The sequence below is a fragment of the Oryzias melastigma genome, linkage group LG22 (assembly GCF_002922805.2).
Source record: "Oryzias melastigma strain HK-1 linkage group LG22, ASM292280v2, whole genome shotgun sequence".
Classification (NCBI taxonomy): Eukaryota; Metazoa; Chordata; class Actinopteri; order Beloniformes; family Adrianichthyidae; genus Oryzias; species Oryzias melastigma.
In genome coordinates, this window is record NC_050533.1 from 17,623,284 (window position 1) to 17,643,447 (window position 20,164).

Consider the following 20,164-nt stretch of genomic DNA (forward strand, 5'->3'; position numbering starts at 1 on the left):
TACCATGTTATCAATAGCTGCTGCTGCATCCTAAAAGAGAGACAGTTATGAGAAAGGGATGCGTTCAAAAGCACAAAAGCAAATTTTTGTTACAGATTCAGCAATGCAACTGTGATCTACATTCAACGTACATCCAGTAAATAACTATCAGCTGAGGAACATTCAGTATGTTTTTGTGTTTAGAATAGTTGTTATTTTTGCCTATTGGTTAAATAAATCTATAAAGTTTTTCAAGATAAGAATCTTTTAATAAATTAGTATTTGAAATCCATGCTTATCCATCAATAATTTAAAATGAGAAACTTTAAAAAAAGCACAAACCTCTGCCAGCTCAAACTCAATGAACCCAAAGCCTCTGTGCTTTTCTGAAAATCAAACACAAAAACAAAAATTAATGATCACATGTTTGGTGCAGGAATAAAAATCAAACTTGATCTGACCTGTTTCATAATCCAGAGGGATCTGGATGTCCGTGATGTCTCCAAAGGGTATGAAGGCTGCGTGTAAAACCTTCTCATCCACCTCCTCCGCTAAACCACCTTAAAAGAAGCAGTAGCGGAAACAATCAACACACAAACACCACGTCTTCGTGCTTTTTATTCATCATGTTTAACAGTAACCAGTTCTTTAAAGTCGAAAACATTAAACTCTGTGCGAGTCGGTTTAGCATGATGATGGTTTCCATACAAACTGGTATTCAACGTTCTTGTTTCGCTTTTTTTCTCCGCATAAATGTAAATATATATATTTCTAGAAGATTTTGGGATATGAGAGCTTCAATTTAGCTGTTTTCGTTCAGAGTGGTGTGTAACTTAGTCCCTATGATATTCAAAATCATTTTAAAAAGTTAAAATAACTCACCGATATACAGAACTCTCTTATTCGCCGCCATATTGGATTGTGGGTGGTGAACTATGACCTCGGCTTCTGATTGGTGGAATTAAAGTGAAGCCCGCCTCCTCAGCTAAATACAGCGCCATCTACTGGTTAAATCGGGGATGTCAAACTTTTCGCCTCGTTGGCCAGAAAGGGTTCTGAAATTTGACAGAATGGTCAGACCAGGAGCAGAAGTGTGGAGTGTTCTAATTAATCAACCTCATAAGAGAACCAAATAACATGGAATCTGGATGAAAACACGTTTAATTTTGATAGGAAAATTAATATATAATTTAAACCAGAAAATGTTTTAGTGTTTATGCTAAATTTGTGGCTTTTGTTCTTGTTTAGTGCCAGTTCCAACAATGGGTTGATATATCTCCACAAAAAAGAAAAGTTAGAGAAATGTGGTGTTGGAATGATTGAAAAAATGACTCAGAGATTTTACATTAATGTACGAAAATCAACATATCTTCCAACACCTCATGAATGAATGTCCACTGTAAAGCCTTGATGAATCACAGAAAACTGTATAGACACCTTCTTTTAGAACAGACTACTTTACAGTTTCTTTTTAAAATCAAAAATTTGATATTTTTCTTTAAGCAGAGAGCCACAATGGAGGAGTAAAAGAGCCACATGAGGATCAAAAGCCTCGAGTGCTCTAGAAAACTCTGGAACTTTTGTGTTCTTCTAGCTTTCTGACACAAAATTCCAATTTGAATGTTGTAAAAAATTGATCTGTAGACAACAAGCAAATAAAAACCTTTATTCCAAACTAAAATCTGTCTCACTTCCAGGATGTTTTAAAAAAAATCTAAAATTGATAGAAACTCACTTGAAATCCAGAAAATATAGCTTTGACAAGCCCCTGCTGTTTTAAATCGTAAATAGATTAATTCTATAAATGTTTGTTTTTTTTAAATGGCCCAAAATAAACTGATCAATCTTCCAAAATCTAAATATATTGAGAGCATTAATCCCACGTGAGCATTAAATGAATGTGTTCCTCATAACAAATGATATATTGACCTTTAACCTTTGAAAAGATTAGATGAATACAATAAAACAGTCTATAGGTTTCATTGCATAATTCCTTTACCATAACACAAATAGATAGACCAATTAGTATTAATGGTCCACTTGAAGATTCTCACTTACAGAGAAATTTGGAGTAGTTTGATCCAAATCCTCCAACCATCCAATTCCCAAATCCATTGCTGGAGCCTATCCCAACAACTGTTTGGCAAAGGTGGGGGTACATCTTGGAGAGGTTGCCAGTCTATTGCAGGGCCGTGCACATACATCATCACCTTGGCTAGAGTCATTTTATAGTCACAATTAATTTATGAAGCATGCTTTTGAACTGTGGGAGAGACCAGACTAGAGGCGTCTTGCAGTGAGGCAGCAACTACACCCCCATGCAGGCCACACCTTCAAACCCTTCAGACTCATAAAAAGACAACAGAGCGCCTCGGAAAGTTTGCCAGATTTAACTTCCTCTATTTGACTTTAATTAACAATTAATAATTTTTTGGGGATTTGATAAAAGTGGTTGAGAAAAAACATCTTTATTTAAATCCTCTGGAAAAGGTCAAGTCCTTCATTTAAATTACATTTAGGAGAAAAAAAAATGGCACTCAAAAGCCTGGAAAACAGCATGTTAGGATTACTTTAATTAGTTCCTAGAAAGAGCAATTATTTGTTACTTTAATTTGTGAAAATTCTATCAAGACTCACATAAAAAAGGACTGATTTGGCTTGCCTATAATCTAAAACTCTCATCTAGACTATTTTAACAGGAAAAACTTTTATTTTGAAATATTTTTTATTCAATTTTTTTTTTTACGTTTCAATTTTTGTTTAAAAATCTCAGTAAAAATAAAATCCATATTTACACTCATCAGAGTGAAAAGTAAAAATAAAAGCAAAATATATATTTTTAAGCAACCGATGTAGTCAAGATACAGTAAATGTGAACAACCACCAAACAAAAATGATTATACTGTGTATATATTTTAAAATTCTAGAAAAATGGTTTGACTCTACTAAGAATAAAACACCTTAGAAAACAAAACAAAGACAACGAAAGTCAATATTTCACGTGTTTATTGAGAATACCACACAATCATTAACATGATCGGACTGAGTCCCATCATTTCAATCAAATGTGAAGCTTTCAAGCAAAGGCAAACTTCAAGGCTTTCCTTTCTGTTTTTATGAAAACGACTTCCCTCTTTTGCCACTAAAAGAGAGGTAAATTTGCATTCTGATCTTGATATTTGGTTAAAAATGACCATAGAGCTAGAAAATGATCCACTTTTAAGGATTTTCAAAATATTCAAGTAAAATTGAAAATATTTTTCTTGGCTTTCATGTTTGAAGGACTGTAGTGTGTTCCTGTTCATCTCAGCTCGTTTACCTCTGAAACAACAGAATGAGTCGTTATTATTACTACAAAATCACAAACGGTTGAATCAGCAAGAATGACTGTTATTTATATATCTGTTTACCGGGCGTTCACAGCATCCAGTCTTCAGGAAGTGGCCGCAGCAGCAGTGGCAGTAGCCATGCCCGCCACTTTCTGGGTTGCATCTTTTTTGGCTTGGTGAGCTTGCAGCACAGCAACAGCTTCCTCCACCTGATCGAACACACGGATTTAGTGCAAGTGTGTCTTTTGATGTGTTGGCGTGTGGAGAAAAAGCACCTTTGATCGCAGGGACTCGTGGGACTCCAGCATGTGCAGCAGCTCAGAGTTGTCGATCTCCAGCAGCATGCCGGTAATCTTTCCTGCCAGGTTGGCGTGCATCGCCTGGATCAATGGGAACAGGCGCTCCCCTGTTCAGTAACAGAACACAGAACTGGGATAGTAAAGCTACGTGGGCACAACCCTCGGCAATGTGCGTTCAAGCTACCACTTCCAATGAAAACTCTATAGAAACGCCTTTAAATGAGTGTTTCAAAACTCTCACTTTTTAGGTCTGTTTTCAGGCTCTACGTAGAAAATGGGTGCACGTTGAAATTCAAACTAGTTGAACTTTGACCAGTCAGGGACTCAGATTTGATAGTCACGTATGGATGGCGTCCTTTTTAATTCATGGGAGTGCCAACCGTTTGAAAATTGATCATGAAGGAGAAAGTTATAACGCAGTTTGTGTCAAATGTCCATTGTATATGTAGCATAAGTCTTACCTAGCATCTGCTTCTGCTCTTGAGGGGGTGCAGCAGCCAGCATGGAGGCTGTAAGTGGCTCCTGGCCCTGAATGTGGACAGCCGGCTGAGCCTTGAAGAAACAGAACAATGGCTTTAAAGACAATAACTTTAATTAATGTGAAACATTTCAGGACAGTTATATGAATACCTGCTGTAGGGCAATAGGTTGCACCACTTGGGGATTTGGGTTGCGGACACTGGAGGCATATTTGTAAGGAGCCATGGTTCGGGGACCTGGTACTCCCATTGGTGGACGAGGGGCCATGGCCTGTCCAGCAGCTAGCAGCAAACCGGAAAAATTCAAATATGAGTCATAAAAGTGAGTGAGTTTTTTAATCAAATCGATACAATCACACCTCTTGGGCCCTGTGAGCCGCTGCTGGGCGACATGTGTCTCATGTTGGCGCGAGGTCCTGGCTGACGCAGCGAGCTGGGCATTCCCTGGAAACCACCTGAGAGTGCCGAAAGCATAGAAGGAAAACAGATTTCATCATTCCAATAAAGCTTTTGTTTTCTTATGTTGCAGAAAGATGCAGGATCGTGTGCTTCACCCTCACCTTGACCTCTTCCGCCTTGTTGCTGCCATCGGGGGTTGGGTCGCATTTGGGCCAGCTGATTGGGTGCATAGTACGTCGTTCGGTTCTGGGCCTTATGGGAAAGAAAGTGGAATAATGAGCAGCAATAAACACAATGACACAGTAAGAAGCAGTCAAGGCAACAGATTCCTCTGATCTCAGACTTAGTCACTGCTGCACAGGGATTAATCTAGGCAGTCTTCTTTTTATTTATCTGTGTTTCAATTACATAATTTTATCAACGGATTTATTTATTTTTTATTGCTATAAGCTTCTGGACACTTGAACCTCCTTGCTTGGTGTCAATAAAGTTTTATTTTATTATATTCTTTGATCAAAAAATGTTAATAGGATCTAAAACATAAACTCACAGCGTTGTAGCAACATTTACAGTCTTGTTTTTCTCCTAATAACATACAGTCTTTTTGTTTTAAAAATCCATATGAAATTACTAGCAATCTTTTACTTTTGAAACTGTAGCCCAGCCAGCAAGGCCAAGTGGACCTCATATGGAGACCTGTGTTTGCCCACATTAGCTTAAGTGTGCACTCAGTGGGCTAGCTTGCTATGCTAGCCAGCCGCCCCATGGACAGCGTAGTAGGGCTGCCATGATTAGTCAACTAATCGTCGACTAATCGACTATTAAAATTTGTTGTTACTTTATATTACATGGAGTCAGAGTGTAGTAAATTTAAAAAGTTATAATGGCATTATGATAGCTTTTTGGATTTATTGTTTTGGCATTTATTAAGGTTTTTTTGGGGCTAATTTAGAGTTTGGTTAATATTTTGGCTACATGCTAGCTTTTTTGGCTAATGTAGGAATTTTTCATTTTTAAGACTATTTTGGAGTTAAGCTAGTATTTCAGCTGCATGCTAGCTGTTTTGGCTTACTCAGGCTTTTTTTCCATTTTTTTTTTTTGGCTAATTTGCCATTTAACTATTATTTTAGCTCATCTTCAGTGATTTCAGCTATCAATTTCAGCATCTTCAGCGGCCAAATTCACCTTACAGCGTCCACGCTAGCATTATCACAGGTAATGCAACACTATATAGCTAATTTTTAGTAAGTTTAAAGCTGATTATGGTTAAGATGTGTGCTTTACATCCAGTTTGACACGATCAATCGACTAATCGGAAAAATTAGTCGACTTTTAAAATAATTGTTTGTGGCAGCATTACAGCGTAGCAAGCTAGCGAGCTCCCCTGCCCAGGATCTTACAGAGCAAGTGAGCGCCGCCACCTGGGGTCTGGAGGACCTAGCGAGGTCACCGCCCAGGCTGCCGGTCCCCGGGCAGCAGCACTCACTTTGACAGATCCTAGGCAGCAGAGCTCGCTATGCTACGTGTCTTACTCCATTTTCACTACCTAATTTTGAAAAACTTTCTATTTTAACATCAGGCGCTACTCTGCAACCATTACATCATTTTAACAACATTTAACAGATATTTTCTCAGTTAGGTTTTCTATGTTGTAGTATTCTTCATTATGCAACCCACTTTCAAAAAGATCCCTCTAAACGTCTGATTTCTGTTCTCACACCTGTGGCACAGCCGGCATGAAGTAGCCGCTTGTTGGTTGGAACTGATTAATGATGGCATTTGCCGGCATGGCCCTCATGCCAGCGATACGCTGCATGTACTGGTTTGTAAGGTGGGCCTTGCGTTCCTCTTTGCGCTGAGCCAGAGCCACGTAGAGCGGTTTGGAGCCAACAATACGTCCGTTCATCTCCGTCACGGCTTTGGTGGCTTCTTCAGGGGAGGAGAAGCAGACAAAACCGAAACCTTTCGAACGACCGTCTTCTAGCATCACCTGAAACATATACAGATGGCAGTGACGTAACTCCAAATACATTACCCAGTCATTGAGAATTTCCAATCGTCTCACCTTAGCGCTTGTAATGGACCCGAATGGAGAGAATTCCTTACGCAGTTTCTCGTCATCAATGGTGTCGTCAAGATTTTTGATGTAAAGATTAACTCCCTGACAAAAAAAGAGAAACTTTAATAACGAAAGGCTTTTTTCTTCTCTTCCTATAAGTAAAATCCCATGATTCCAGATATACTCCAGACCTGATAACGACTGATTCTTTCTTGTTTCAACAGCTCAAACTTCCTTTTCAGCTCCGCCTGCCGTTCCATTTTCTTCTGAGCTCTGCCCACGAACACGGTCTTGCCGTTGAGCTCGGTGCCGTTCATCTCTTCTACAGCCTTTGGATCAAGCCACATTTTCCTGAGAAACTCCTCAACTTGTACATGACCCAAATATATATTTTGCTTTTAAGTACCTTGTTGGCGTCCTCGTGTTTCTCAAAGCTGACGAATCCAAACCCTCTGGATTTGCCACTGGAGTCTGTCATCACCTTCACACTGAGAGTTTTGCCTAAAAATACCAAAAGCAATAATGATTTTAATTTATTCAAATAGTGGCTGCAGTGGTAGAGTGGTCGACCTCTGATTGAAAGATTGCAAGTTTGGTTCTGCCTTTCCTGCCCATGTTTTGAAGTGTCCATGAACAAGACACTGAACCCCAACATTGTTCCAGGTGGTTTTTGGTTGGCACCAGTGTTCAGCAGTGGAGACGCCATCAGTGTGTGAATATGTGTGTGAATAGGACTGTCACTGTAAAGGGCTTTAACGCGTTTAAATTCAAGACAAGAGGACTAAAACACAGTTTTGGCTTACCATATTTTTCAAACATCTCCTTGAGGCGTTCATCTTCCATCTCATCACCAAAGTTCTTGATGTAGACATTGGTAAACTCCTTGGCTTTGGCACCGAGTTCGGCCTCCCGTTCTTTCCGAGATTTGAATCGACCCACAAACCTGAGCGTTGACGAAGACAAATGCACTCTTGTGAATTGGGCCTCAACAATGGTGAAGAACCAAACCAAACTCCACCTCATTGGCTCCATCTAAAAATCATAGCTTTCCAGGTTGCCAAGGTTTGGTCAAAATAGACTCGGCAAGCACAAAACAAGGACAACATCCACTAGACAGTTCCAGAGATATTTGACTCATCATTCCTGGGATCAAAAGTGACAAACAAAACATGCAACTTCAGTTAAAGTTACCAGGACCGAGAGGATGTTTAGGTATGCTAGTCGTCGGCATGACAACCGGTCTATCTCCTGTTCCGCTGGATGGAGAGGGGTGGAGGAACACAGTCTCACAGTACAAAGGAAAGCTGAGGAGAGGCAAATGATCTTATATACCTTACTACGAAGACCTCCCCCTTTCCGCCATCCAGTAAAGCATTCCTGCATTCGATCCATCACTAAAACAAACAAACGGGGTAACACGCACACACACAACTTCAAACACCACAATGGCAAACCAACAGGAAGTCAAATACAGCAACAAAATGCATCTGGTGAGAAAACAAAAGTAGATGTTTTAGTGGGTTATCTTGGAGCGTGCAGGTTATCTCTGAACTGATGGAGTGAGAAATGAGTGGGTTAGTCATTTTATTCACACATAGACTTAGTAACTGGAAAAAACACCAGACATTTGTTCAATCAACAAAATCCACTATACAATGTAAGCAACACCTAATAGCTGACATTTAGGATGAGAACCTTTTTCTACAATGGTGACAGAAAAAAACACTAAAGCGAGACAATCGGACACTCACACCTTGCGGTCATTTAGAAGCATGCCGTTCATCTTCTCGATGGCACGATCAGCTGCATCTTGAGTCTCGAAATGAACAAAGGCGTAGCCCTTGGAGCCGTTTTCATCGCACACCACCTGGACGGGAGAGGGTTAACTGAGCAAGCCACACATACATCCAACTGAAACTTTTTTTGAACAATTATATACAACATTCAGTCACTTTAACACGGTTAATCTTTTGCAGTTCTTTTGTGCAACTTTTTTTTTCTCTTTTTTACAGGACATTGAGTTTTCCATCGGAATTGGCTGTTGACTTTGTCAATCAATCTTCTCTGTACTTTGTCTCCTTTAAAGAATGCATTTCTTTTACCACATTTATGGTTGCAAACAAATCTTTGTTTTCATTCTATAACACTGGACTACAAAGGTTAGAACATTTAGAGTTTAGATAAGAGAGGAAAGTGTGTAAAATGTTAATATCTATCTGAGAAAAGGGTTTAGTGGGGGGTTTTGTCCATCACGGGTTATATTTAGAGCACAACTAGACGATTATATACTAAAAAAACCTTTATAAATCACTCCTTGTGTATAGTAACATATAGGAATGTCTGCTGTGTGGTCTGGAGAGTGTACCACCATGACTTCTTGGATTTATTTTAGGGGGATCAAGACACGTGTTTCTGGTTGTACACGCTAGTAGATTCGTTTTTTCCAGGCGTCAGTAAATCTTTTAACAAAAATATTTATAGGGAGGTTTTGTTTGGTTGCTTAAAACAACTTAGTTAACCGTTGGATGTGCCACACATCTGTTTCTTCAATCAGGAAGTACCGTTTGATGGTTTTTGGTAACAAACAATTGAAGCTTAGATCCATGAGTGCTGAAATGACTGTTCGGTGGATCAAAGGGCATCATTTTAATCCGTTCTACTTTTACTTTAACATTATAGTTTTTTGTAGTAAGTGGGGGAAATAGCTACACTAGTCTTTTCCCCAACCACCAATTATCTAATGAAACAGATTGCTGATTACAGACTGCCAGCTCAAAGTGAGCTTCATAGCTGTAGTGAAAATTAGAAAAGAAATAGTGAAAGGGTTTGATCAAAAATCTTGTGTTTGAAAGAATTGGGCTGGAAAGGAGCCAAAATGATAAATATTTAATCTGTCAACCAATGAATTGATTACATTGTAAAAAAAAAATTGCTAGTGTTATATAAGACAGCCTTTTAAATTACAAACCTTCTCAAGCTTCAAGATTTTTTTAGTTAAGGAGGCGAGTTGTCATTTATGTTTTTTGGACTTATATTACATTGTGACCAAGTTTTTTAAAAAATGGTTTATAAAGAAAAAAAATATTCTGTACCTTACAGGATAGGATATTGCCAAAAGCAGAGAAGGTGTCGTACAGGGCTTTGTTGTCGATGGACTTATCAAGGTTCTTGATAAAAACATTGCCCACACCAGACTTCCTGAGGGAGGGGTCTCTTTGAGACCACATAATTCTGATTGGTTTCCCTTTCACCACGTCAAAGTTCATGGTGTCCAAGGCTCTCTCAGCTGTTGGCAGAACACAGAAAAAAAATAATAAAGAAAGAAAGAGGACAGGTTTTCATTTATAGGAGCCCAAACTGTAAAAATGAACTGGTACCAATGTTAATGGAGTAGTAAGAGGATGATTATAAAGCTGTGTGTCTCAAAACTGTTGTAGACATAAATGAAAAGCAGACAGGAAGCGGGGTTAAGACGCTGCAGAAGACCATGTGGCTGCTGAGCTGTCTGCCAGCAAGCGGGACGAGTCAGGGGCAGCTGCAGAGATCATAGCACATGTCTCTGACAAACCGCATGCTGCTATACCCCCAGCACTACCAATGCCACAGGCAGACACTCATTTCAACAGGTTTTACGAGTTTATTCAAGATTTGTTGATAATTTTACAGTTTTTACATCTTTTTTTCTGTACTGTTCAGTTAGAAAAATATTAAATCTATACCTTTGTTTTACTATTGGTTCAACACCCATGTTATTTTGGGTGCACGTGCCAAACATCCTTTTGTTCAGTCACTCCACAGTGAGCCACACACACTCACAGGCTAGGCTTCCAGCTAAAAGTGTCTGGTAAACAAAACGGAGCTCCCTTGCGTCTGCTGGCATCAGCAGTTTGGCTTGCAGTTGTACTTTACCACCCGTGGGCTCAAAAAAATTGTGTAATTGCTGTTTTACAGATACATTTGTGGAAGGTTTATAATGAGAATCTTGCCTTTTGAACAAAAAATATAATCTCTGCCTAGATTCAGAAATATCTAGGGGTGAATATGTTAATGCTGTTGAATAACTAGTTATTGTTGTCATATGTGTTTGTAGTATAACAGAGCAGGCATATTTTGGCCGACTCAGAGTGAGGGTCTATATTTAGAGAAGGGTCCTGAGAGGTATGTGCCGGAGCGTGAGTACGCCATTCTCTGCTTTTGATTGGGAAGAAACAGAGAATAAAAACATAACATTTCAACAAACCAATGAAAAAGTTTGGGGAATTCCTTCTCTATACTTTCAACTATCCCGGACAGGATTTCACCATCGTTCATTCACACCCTTCTCTTGTGTCCACATCGACAGCAAAGCAGTGGGGCACTTCACACCTGTCAGTTTTTGGTGTTGCAATCCATTACTTGTTATTTGGCTAACCGCCTTCATCAGACACAGCTGCTCTCACAGGTGTTTTTGTTGATAAAACAGGAGAAACATTCACAGTGTGTAGACAGTGTAACCAGGACATTAAAAAGAACAACATAACGCACACTTTCACTGCTAAGAGCGCCCCTATTTAATCCAAATGAAACAAAGCAACAACTCTGGACCAACTGTTGTATACTTTAAAGTTATTCAGCCAATAATAATTATACATTTTATTTCTAAAGCACCTTTTAACCTGCAAGGTCACAGTGTCGCTAATATAGTTTTTTTTTAAAGGGTTACAAAACAAATAAATCTAAATAGGTATTCTCAATTTCTGATCGGAATTAGCATTGCTAGCAATGGATGACGTCCAACTAGTGACAAAATAAAAATAATGAATTAGTGAAATAAATGTGTTAAAAATTACATTTGTGAACTAGTTTCGAACTCGTGTCATCTAACACAAAAATGTAATAGAAACAAACATCAGTATGGAGTATTTTATCCATTAAGTAGTATGACTTAAATTACATGGGTGAAACTTATTGGTCAATCACAAATGTATTGTTTCTACAAAACTAATGTTCATTTTTCTACTGCAGCTTTGTGTGTCACTTGTTAACTTTAATACCCAAACTGATACAATTAGTTCAAATGTGTAATTTTTTAAACATATAAAATAATTGTTTTAGTATATTTAAACATAATTAAATCACATAGTATTTTGGTATCACCAGCATAAATAAAAAAAGAAAAAACAAATTAATTAATTATGGGCTCAATGGGTTGCCATACTATTGATCAAAAATGATTACAAACCATTGACAGTAGGCTATATGTTCATAAAATATGAGTATATTACAACTACTAAACATATAGACGGTGGATTATATGATAGTTTGTGTTTCTTTATGACAATAATAACACAAACTTAGGCTATATCCTGTGTAAGTTAATAAATAAGTCAAATGAGTGTTTTAAATGAAAACAATGCTTTAAACATCCATTAGCCATGACCCCACGTGAGTGTGCTCAGTCCCCCCGCGTGCGTCCTTACCGTCCGCGGGCTGGGAGAAGTTGACGTACGCGTATCCGAGGGACCGCCGGGTGATCATGTCTCTGCATACCCGAATGGAGAGCACCGGTCCGGCGGGGCTGAACTTCTCATACAGCATAGCCTCCGTGATGTCAGGGTGCAGGTCGCCAACGTAGAGAGAAGCCATCGGATAACTCCCGGTCGCAGTGTTCATTTCCCAAAATTCCAAAATAATAAAAAAATCAATCTGCCGAGAGCCTCTCAACGACTAAAAAGCAGAAAAGACTTCAATCCGGTTTGAATGCGGATCAAGACGGGCTCGACGCGGACAGATCAATCTGAGAAACCCTGAAAGAATAACAAAAATCCTCCTCCTTCGGTTAAACCCCGAGGCCTCCTGTTTATATTTTTTTATCAATATTTTGCGATTTTTTTAAAGTTTGAATTTCAATATTATTGTACTCGTTTTTATAATGTTTTGTAGCTTTTATTGTTTTTATATAGTTTTTATTTTTAAGTTTTTTTCCCGATAACAGTGAGTTGAACACTCACGGTTGATTTGTGGCCGGGGAAAGAGAGTGTGTTGGGGGAGCGTGGGCACTTTATAGAGAGTAGCGGTGTGGAGGAAACAGTGACCAGGGTCAAATTTAGGATAGGAGGCGGAGGGGGGACGAGCACGCGGCGCGTAAAAGAGAGAGCGCACACTGTCCTGCCCCAACTACAGAGCTGCCCTCCCCACAGCGACACCTGCATGGCAACTGAGGGGCTCAACACAGCTCCAAAAGACAAAAATCACTGCAAAAACAGAGATATGGGATCTAGAATGTTTTCATTTTAGAAAAAGATTCTGAGAAAAATGACATTTTACTCCATATTTGATAAATAAGCCATGTGGCTTCAAACTAACATGAATCAAGAAACGACGTAGAGCCATAAAAGTTATACTAATTCACTGCCAACTTCGTTTGATAGATTGATCTTTGTTCCAATACTTCCCTATGTGGTCATGATCATTGACTGTATATTTACTGGACATATCAACCCTTCCCCTCTAGTGCTTGAAACAAGGAAGACAAGAGTAATTTTGTCAGAATAACCATTCTTGCTCCAATTCATTTTTCTTAAAATCTTTTTTCCAAGCCTATTTTTTTTTAGATTTGTTTTTTAATTGCGAGTTATTCAAATTATAAACTGACCAGATATCTCAGTAAAAACATGTGGTAAGTGCTGGCCCATACTCGAATGTTTGACGGATCCAAAGCCCCCTTGAGTGTTGTGGACTTTCAACAAACTCATGATTGGCACCAAGTAGTTCCTGTAAAAAGGTTACTCAGATCAATCACTGTGAACAGGTTTCAAAATGGCGGCAGCTGTATTGGCCTAATTTCCAAGGGCCAGAGGTAAAACATTTTCTATGGGTGACAACACATAGCTTTGTCCAGGGAATTAATATACATCTATGGTCATGACCCTTCACTGTATAAGGGATCTGGACAGAGTGGGTGTGATGTCACCCATAGAAAAAGCCTTACTTTTGGTTCAAGCAAAATTAAATAAATTCCGTTATTTTTCCGTGATACAGATGTTGCCATGTTTTAGGCAGACAATGATTGGTCCGAGTCGACCTAATGAACATTTCGAAGGATAGCACTGCTGTCAATTAGGAGTAAGCTTGTTTTAAATCCACACCCCTTCCACTGAAAACTGGCTCAGGAGAATCTGTCAAAGGTTTGAGGTGGGGCCAGTGGGCACCTCAAGCTTTTTCTGAGACATCTGGTCAGTTTATAACTTTAATAACTCTCAAGAAAAAACAAAATGAAAAATTAGCAAGAAAAAGTTGAATACCAAAATATCAGACAGAATTGTTATTCTGACACGTAGAATGAGAACTTTGAATTTATCAATAGAAAACTGAGATTTTGGCTTCTTTAAGCCAGTAGTTTTTTTTTTTTAAACAAAAAATGGGGCGGGGGTCATTTAGTCAATTTAAGGACAGTTTCAGGCTCTACATGCCATTGAACAAGAAATTAAACCAACCCCAATTCACAATTCAAACTAGCTGCCTTGTGTATCCAGTCCCACTTGTCAAAGCAGAGTAACTGTATTCAAAATCAGTAAACTAGTTTAAACCAGATCCCACCTTCTGTTTTTTAAATTTGAAAAGTCCTAAATTTTGCCCTTTGGTGGCAGATAAATACTAAAACTCCCCAGCAACCCAATTTTAGTCCATTAGTCTTGCTTAAAAGTGTCTATACTCTGAAAATATAGAACCATTTTCATTTGTACAGTTTGAAACTGGTGCCAGGATTGCAGCCTCAGTTATGTTTTTTATAGCAAACTAAACCAAAAGTCATTCCTCTACAATATGATGCTGAGGGTTTGCATTCTAGATGTGAGACAATAGATAATGCAGAAGCAAGACAAGTCAGGTTTAGATCTTAAAAACTTTTGTTGCAGTAAGTTTATTTAAACATTTCTTGAAGGTGCATTTATTTTTCTCCATTCATCTTCCTGAAAAGAGGATTGTCAGGTTAAGAAAATTCAAATTGCATTTTCATGAAGACTGCCAATTCACTTACCTCATCAAGTACATAAAAGTTGAGCGCAGTCCCTTCAGCCTGGGCACTCTTCCCGTCTTCTCCTCCCCAGCAGCTCTTCTCTGCACTAGTTTAGTCTCAGTTTGATTCAACTCTTCCTCATAACTCAACTTCTGTGAACCATCTGCCCCTTTGGAGAATTCCAGCTTAGAATGAATTATAGGCTGCTGAACATCTTCAGTCACCATGTCATCCACATTCACCCCAGATGGTTCCTCTTCCTCAGAGGAGAGTTCACTCTTGTTAGCGTCTTTTCCATCAGTTTGATCTGGCAATTGCTTTTTCAGGGGCTCCTCTGCAACATCCTCCAGGATTTTAGGGATCGTCTTAGGATGCTCCAGTAACAAGAGATTGATGCTAATCTCATTTGGCAAGTCGGTCTTCACTTCTGAGCTTGTTGATTTTTCAAATCCTTCTTGCAAACCTTCTGTAGTTTCAGGTCGAGGAATTGGCCAGACATCCATTGTATGGATATTCATATCCCATGATTTGCCACCTTGAGACCCTCTCATTGTGGGATCAGCATCTTCACTTTGAGATGGCAGCATTGGACTAGCAGTTGGTGGCTTCATATCTAGGTAGTTTCCATTTGGTGACAACCGAACTGAAAACCCATCTTCAGACCAAGTGGTCATGTCTTTGCCATATTCAGCATCTGCCTGTCCGGGTAGCCATAGTGTTAGTCTGGAAGTTGGATCTTGACTCACTACAACAACCCCTTGTTGGGATGATGGGAGCTCCCTTTGCAGAAAGAGAGAGTCAGACACTGTGCCGTCAGCTTCAACAGGAGAGTTTGACCTGGCAAGTAGTGTGCTTGAAGCTTGAGGTTCAGAGTCCAAAGGTGCATTGGCTTTTACATCGTCATCCACAAGAAGCAGACCAGTGCTGACAATTGCTTTATCTGCAAGGACAGACCAGTCAACACAAAAGCATTTTTAACCCTAGACATACCGGCATACTTACTGCCAGAGTGGATCTTGACTGAAGAGCTTTTACACTTTGAACTACAGCAGGCACAGACATCCACATCTCCATTAAGCTCCACCCATCTAGAAAAGCAGGGTTCACTTTAGAAGTGTAAAAACACATTGAAACCAGGCATGTGTAGGCAATTACTTGGATTGAGTGGCATCATAGTTGCAGGATTTAGAAATAGAGGTGACACCCTGGTCAGAGATGATGACACTGCAGTGGATGTATAGCTAAAGAGAGGACATAGGATTAGAGCAGGCCATTCCTACAATACATCCTGATGAAAGTTTAAAGTTTTGTCAAATACCAGGAGTTCGTCTTAAGGACCAAGAGTGGGTCACTACAAGAAACCAAACCCACCTCTGAAGTAAGATGAGACGTATTGAGTGCAAAGTTGACCACATTTGCTGCATTAGAACCTGTAAACCATGCAACAGGGTGCGGAGAACCCAATGAGGATGAGCACCTGTCCAAGAAAAGCAGATTAGAACACTTCATTGGGCAATGTCCAGTAAATACATGATTTCCTACCCTTTGTTCAGTAGGACAGCATGTCTAGGTTTTGTCTGGGGCTCAGGGGATGCAGACGAGAAGCAGGAGTGGATGAAGAGTTGCTGATTGGGCCTTGTTTCTGCAGATACTTGGAGGTTCATGACCTGGCCTCTTTTGTAAGAGTTTGATTCCACTGGTTTGGTCCAGGATGCTGCATGAAAAGCAAATGGCCAGCTAAGTATTCAGCCGATTAACCCACAAGCATAAATGTACAAGTTTACTTACAATCCATGGCTTGAATGTTGAAGCTCTTCATAGGAAGAGGTGGTGCTAGGGTAACACTTGGTTTACTATAAAACCTAAAATTAAGCCACATTTAAGTGATCTTAAAGAATCATTTACATTTGTAATATTTTTAAGTGGTTGGGGACCTTCTGGGGAAGCAGGTAAGCTGAACTGTGAGGGGAGCTTGCCACCAGGGGGAGAGAGCCTTCTTAGGAGTCAGGTTTATGAAGTTTGTAAAGCCCTTCACACCATTCTGCAACTGCAATGCATTCAAAAGGTTGTCAGATGAGGAAATGAAAAATATCCATTGAAGACGTTACTCACCACAGATTTAGTCCCACATTCATCTAACTGGTAGGAAAAAACTAACTGGTCAGGTAGCTCTGTATTGCTGCGACAGTTGTCACCCAGCTGCACATCCTCTGCAGTCAGCGCGAGGCCAAAGGTTTTTTTGTCCACCACAACTGTCAATTTATGCTCATCACATGACACCTGGACTCTAGGAGCATTCATGAACGGAGGGAAACCAGGATCCATGTGAAAGGCAGGTGGCCAGTTTCTCCAGGAGCCAAAGATGTCATTGAATGGCAGAAGTTCAAAGTCCCTATCAAAGGGGGGGAACAACTCATTCTCTAAAACCCCTCCAAAATCCCGGAACACCACGGAATCATCATCGTATCTCAAGTGAGACTCAGCAGAAATGATGTGGCAGAAGAACATGCCAAGAAATAACTGCAGCGACCCCATTGTGAGGGCTCAAAACAAGCCAACAACTGCAGCTCAGCTTCTGATACCACTGTCTTTATTCAGGTGCAGCGGCAGGAGTTACAGGTGCAGCAAATCAGGCTAATGAGGCCGCATTATTACAGCACAGCATGGGGTTCTTGTACTTTTATTTTGTTATACCAAGTTACATTTTGACCAAGTTGTCTTGATATGAACATTTTTATTAAATTATATATAATGCATCAGTGTTTCCTCAGATTTTTCAAGTTTTATTTTAATAGAATTGTCAATTATGTTGAATTTTACAAAGCAGGCAACACAAAAATAATGATAAATAGATTAAAAATTGATTTAAATTTCAAATGTGTATTCATTTTTTAAATTTTCGTTTACAAAATAATTTTATTTAACTATGTTTCCAAATATGTATAAATATATCTCAATCTGTATTCCCTATAAAGTTTATAAAAATAAGCTTGAGGGTAAATAATGACCATAGTTTAATCTTTAAACATGAACGGAAAAACACAATTGATTGTTGCTTTACTTAGAATCTAGCATTTTCTTAACTTTCATATGAAACAATATTTTTTTGTCTAACTTATTTATCAATGAATCACCAAAAATTTATTTAAAATATGTTTATTTTAAAAATTTGCTTCAGTTTAACAGATAAATAAAGACCAACATTTTCTCTTTTTTTCTTTCATCCTTATCTTTGCGCGCGTGCCCACAGGCTTCAGCCTGCGGTCTGTGGGCGGAGCTTCAACACAGGTGTGTATCACGCAGCGTGTGTTTTGCTGTGCCGTTGCGCCTTCCAGGTGAATTTCAATCAAGGAAGTCGTCGACGGACGGAGGGGAGAGTGGAAAAAAACGTCAGAAACAATGATTTTCATCCCGCTTTGGTGGTTTTAACTGTAACCTAAGGAGGAATAAGGAAGTTTAGACATGGCGAGCACAGGTACAGGTATGTCGAATATTTGGTGCATTTTGTGACACTTGGCTGTTTTGGGCGTGGTTTATGTAACAGCAGTTCAGGAAGGAGTATGGATCAACAGACTTTTTTTTAAACATGCAAACCTCTAATGTTACAAAAGTAGCCTTGTTTGGATCTACTGAAGTTAAAACTGAAAGTTTAACTGTATAGCTATGGTCACACTTTGTGAAAAAAATGAATTAAAAAAGAGGAAAAGTGTGATCAAACTTACCTAAACCACATAAAATCAGCTTTACTCATGCACCAGCTTATAATAATGGCGATTATTATAAGTAAAAGCTGCATTTTCTGTGATTGTGAAAGCGAGAGCAACCTCTGATAACCTTTTAGGACAGGTAAATGTTTGTGCATCACACACCCAAAGCTTTGTCTGCCTCCGGATTGTTGACTGAAGCAGCCTAAATATGTGGGTCCTTTATCTACTGGAGCAGAAGACATTTCTGAGTAGAAAAGTAAACCAAACATGCAGAATTCTTTAAAATGGCAGCTGTAGAAACACACTTAAGCTGTATTTTATTTTTGTTAAAGTTCATTTTTAAAACATGCATACCGTTCTTTGTAGTATTTCAACATCTCCACATTTTTTTCATAGCTTAATGATGATTCAAAGCTTGTTGATACCAGTTTTTTTTTTTCCAAACTTGCACAATGTCTGGGAATGGTTCACATACCTGAGCATCTCATTAAGCTCTTAAGTTGTTTTGAGCAAAAACGACTTTCTTTTTCAGGGATTTGCTGTGCCAACCTCAAAGACAACAAAGCCTTGATGAAGATGGGGCTGGCTCTGGTGCTGGTTGGCCACGTCAACTTTCTTCTCGGGGGGCTGGTTCATGGCGCTGTCCTTCGACACATCAACGTTCATAAACAAGCACGAACGATGGAGTACGCCGTCTCTAATGTCATTGCCATCGTGGCAGGACTGGTGGTAAGTGGGGCAATGGGAAATATACTAAAAGGTTAAATCACTTAGTGGCTCCAGAGCCACCTTTAGCATTTTGTGCCCCTCTGGCTAAAGGAATATAGTTTTTAATTTTAAAAAATGTAATGAAAATTAGTAAAGTAAAAAAATAATTAATAAAGTAAGCTAACTTGCACCTTTTTCCACTCATTCACAAACAGTTGAAGGACAGCACATATTACAACTCAAACTAAAACACTGACAATTTTTTTGAGCTCTGTGTACCACAGAAAATCAACTTAAGGTCAGTTAACACAACCAGAATTAAGGCGGATTTTCTATATTTTTTTTTTTATTCTACTTTTTGAGGTTTTAAGTGCATTTTACTGTTCATTCCTCTATATTAAGAACCCTACAGCGGTATTTTGATCCGTTCATGCATTTAAGAGTAATCCTCCAAAAACCTGCGGTGTCTGCAGCAGCCCCTCCCATACCCCCAAAAAACGAGCGGGTGGAAACGTGCTGATGTAAGCACCATGCCAACAGCTCCCTCCAAGGAGAATCTGTTCTGACAGCTCCGCCCCAGTCTAACACCAACACTCAATTTCAGGTTGGAAAAAACTCACAAAAAGTAACAAATATTTCATAAATAATTTGTTTTTAAGTGTTTCAAAGGTAATATATGATCATATATATGGATAAAGTTCAAGGCTTGAAAAAATCATGGTATGGCCCCTTTAAGCAAATTAAAATATTTTAAGTCCACCTAAGGTCCACTTATAGGTGTAAGCATTTGTTTGAGATGCACTAACAGTAAAATCAACAATATTTTTATTTAATCCTTCTGACATCACACTATCTGCTGTTATGTTTGCTGCATTAAGGGGATGGTACAGGTTGCCTTTCAGTTTGAAAGTAACCTCTGTCAAAGGTTATACATTATTTTATATTTTGAAAAAAGGCTATTATGTTTTTATTTATGGCCCAAAAAACTATATATATCATAATGGTAACAATGAATACAATTTGGTTTCTTATTTACTCAAAAAGATGAAGTCAAACTTTATGTCTCCCACTTGGTTGGTATCAGTGAGAAATTGACCCAAATGGCTCTTTAAAGGTTAAATGTTGCAGACCTCTCATCTATATTAATGGTTATTTGTTCAGAAAATTCAGTTTCTTATTCAAACTTAGCATTTTAAAATTAAAACTCAT

The 20,164-nt window shown here is 38.9% G+C and overlaps 4 protein-coding genes across 5 annotated transcripts in view; 1 reads left to right on the top strand and 3 right to left on the bottom strand.

Moving 5' to 3' along the window:
- Nucleotides 1–1,013, bottom strand: part of ppie (peptidylprolyl isomerase E (cyclophilin E)) — a 3,896-nt gene extending 2,883 nt beyond the window's left edge. Inside the window, exons 1-4 of the mRNA XM_024278230.2 lie at nt 862–1,013; nt 441–539; nt 322–365; nt 4–30 (exon numbers count right to left, since the gene is read on the bottom strand). Of these exons, the coding sequence (XP_024133998.1) occupies nt 4–30; nt 322–365; nt 441–539; nt 862–892 (201 nt within the window). The 5' untranslated portion in view covers nt 893–1,013. The remainder of the gene's footprint in view (nt 1–3; nt 31–321; nt 366–440; nt 540–861) is intronic.
- Nucleotides 1,014–2,968: 1,955 nt separating this feature from the next.
- On the bottom strand, nt 2,969–12,734 carry pabpc4 (poly(A) binding protein, cytoplasmic 4 (inducible form)). Its single transcript, XM_024276751.2, has 15 exons — nt 12,004–12,734; nt 9,637–9,830; nt 8,296–8,411; nt 7,348–7,487; nt 6,951–7,045; nt 6,736–6,873; nt 6,551–6,646; nt 6,206–6,475; nt 4,647–4,737; nt 4,446–4,541; nt 4,238–4,368; nt 4,069–4,159; nt 3,584–3,714; nt 3,390–3,517; nt 2,969–3,300 (listed from the first exon to the last, which is right to left on the bottom strand). The coding sequence occupies exons 1-14, from the start codon at nt 12,194–12,196 to the stop codon at nt 3,413–3,415; spliced, it is 1,887 nt and encodes a 628-aa protein (XP_024132519.1). The 5' UTR covers nt 12,197–12,734; the 3' UTR covers nt 2,969–3,300; nt 3,390–3,412.
- A 1,675-nt stretch (nt 12,735–14,409) lies between these two features.
- On the bottom strand, nt 14,410–17,121 carry zpcx (zona pellucida protein C). The gene is made up of 9 exons (XM_024278897.2): nt 16,653–17,121; nt 16,475–16,587; nt 16,329–16,402; nt 16,083–16,254; nt 15,912–16,017; nt 15,696–15,781; nt 15,543–15,628; nt 14,562–15,480; nt 14,410–14,493 (listed from the first exon to the last, which is right to left on the bottom strand). Exons 1-9 carry the CDS (start codon nt 17,073–17,075, stop codon nt 14,472–14,474), a joined length of 2,001 nt encoding a protein of 666 aa, XP_024134665.1. The 5' UTR covers nt 17,076–17,121; the 3' UTR covers nt 14,410–14,471.
- Nucleotides 17,122–17,816: 695 nt separating this feature from the next.
- tmem54a (transmembrane protein 54a) overlaps nt 17,817–20,164 on the top strand; it is a 5,518-nt gene continuing 3,170 nt past the window's right edge. The window contains exons 1-2 of one of the 2 annotated variants that reach the window (XM_024271178.2): nt 17,817–18,015; nt 18,780–18,976. In XM_024271178.2, coding sequence (XP_024126946.1) covers nt 18,003–18,015; nt 18,780–18,976 — 210 coding nt within the window. In that variant the 5' untranslated portion in view covers nt 17,817–18,002. Of the gene's footprint in view, nt 18,022–18,779; nt 18,977–20,164 lie in introns of both variants that reach the window. The other variant, XM_024271093.2, reaches the window with a different exon arrangement.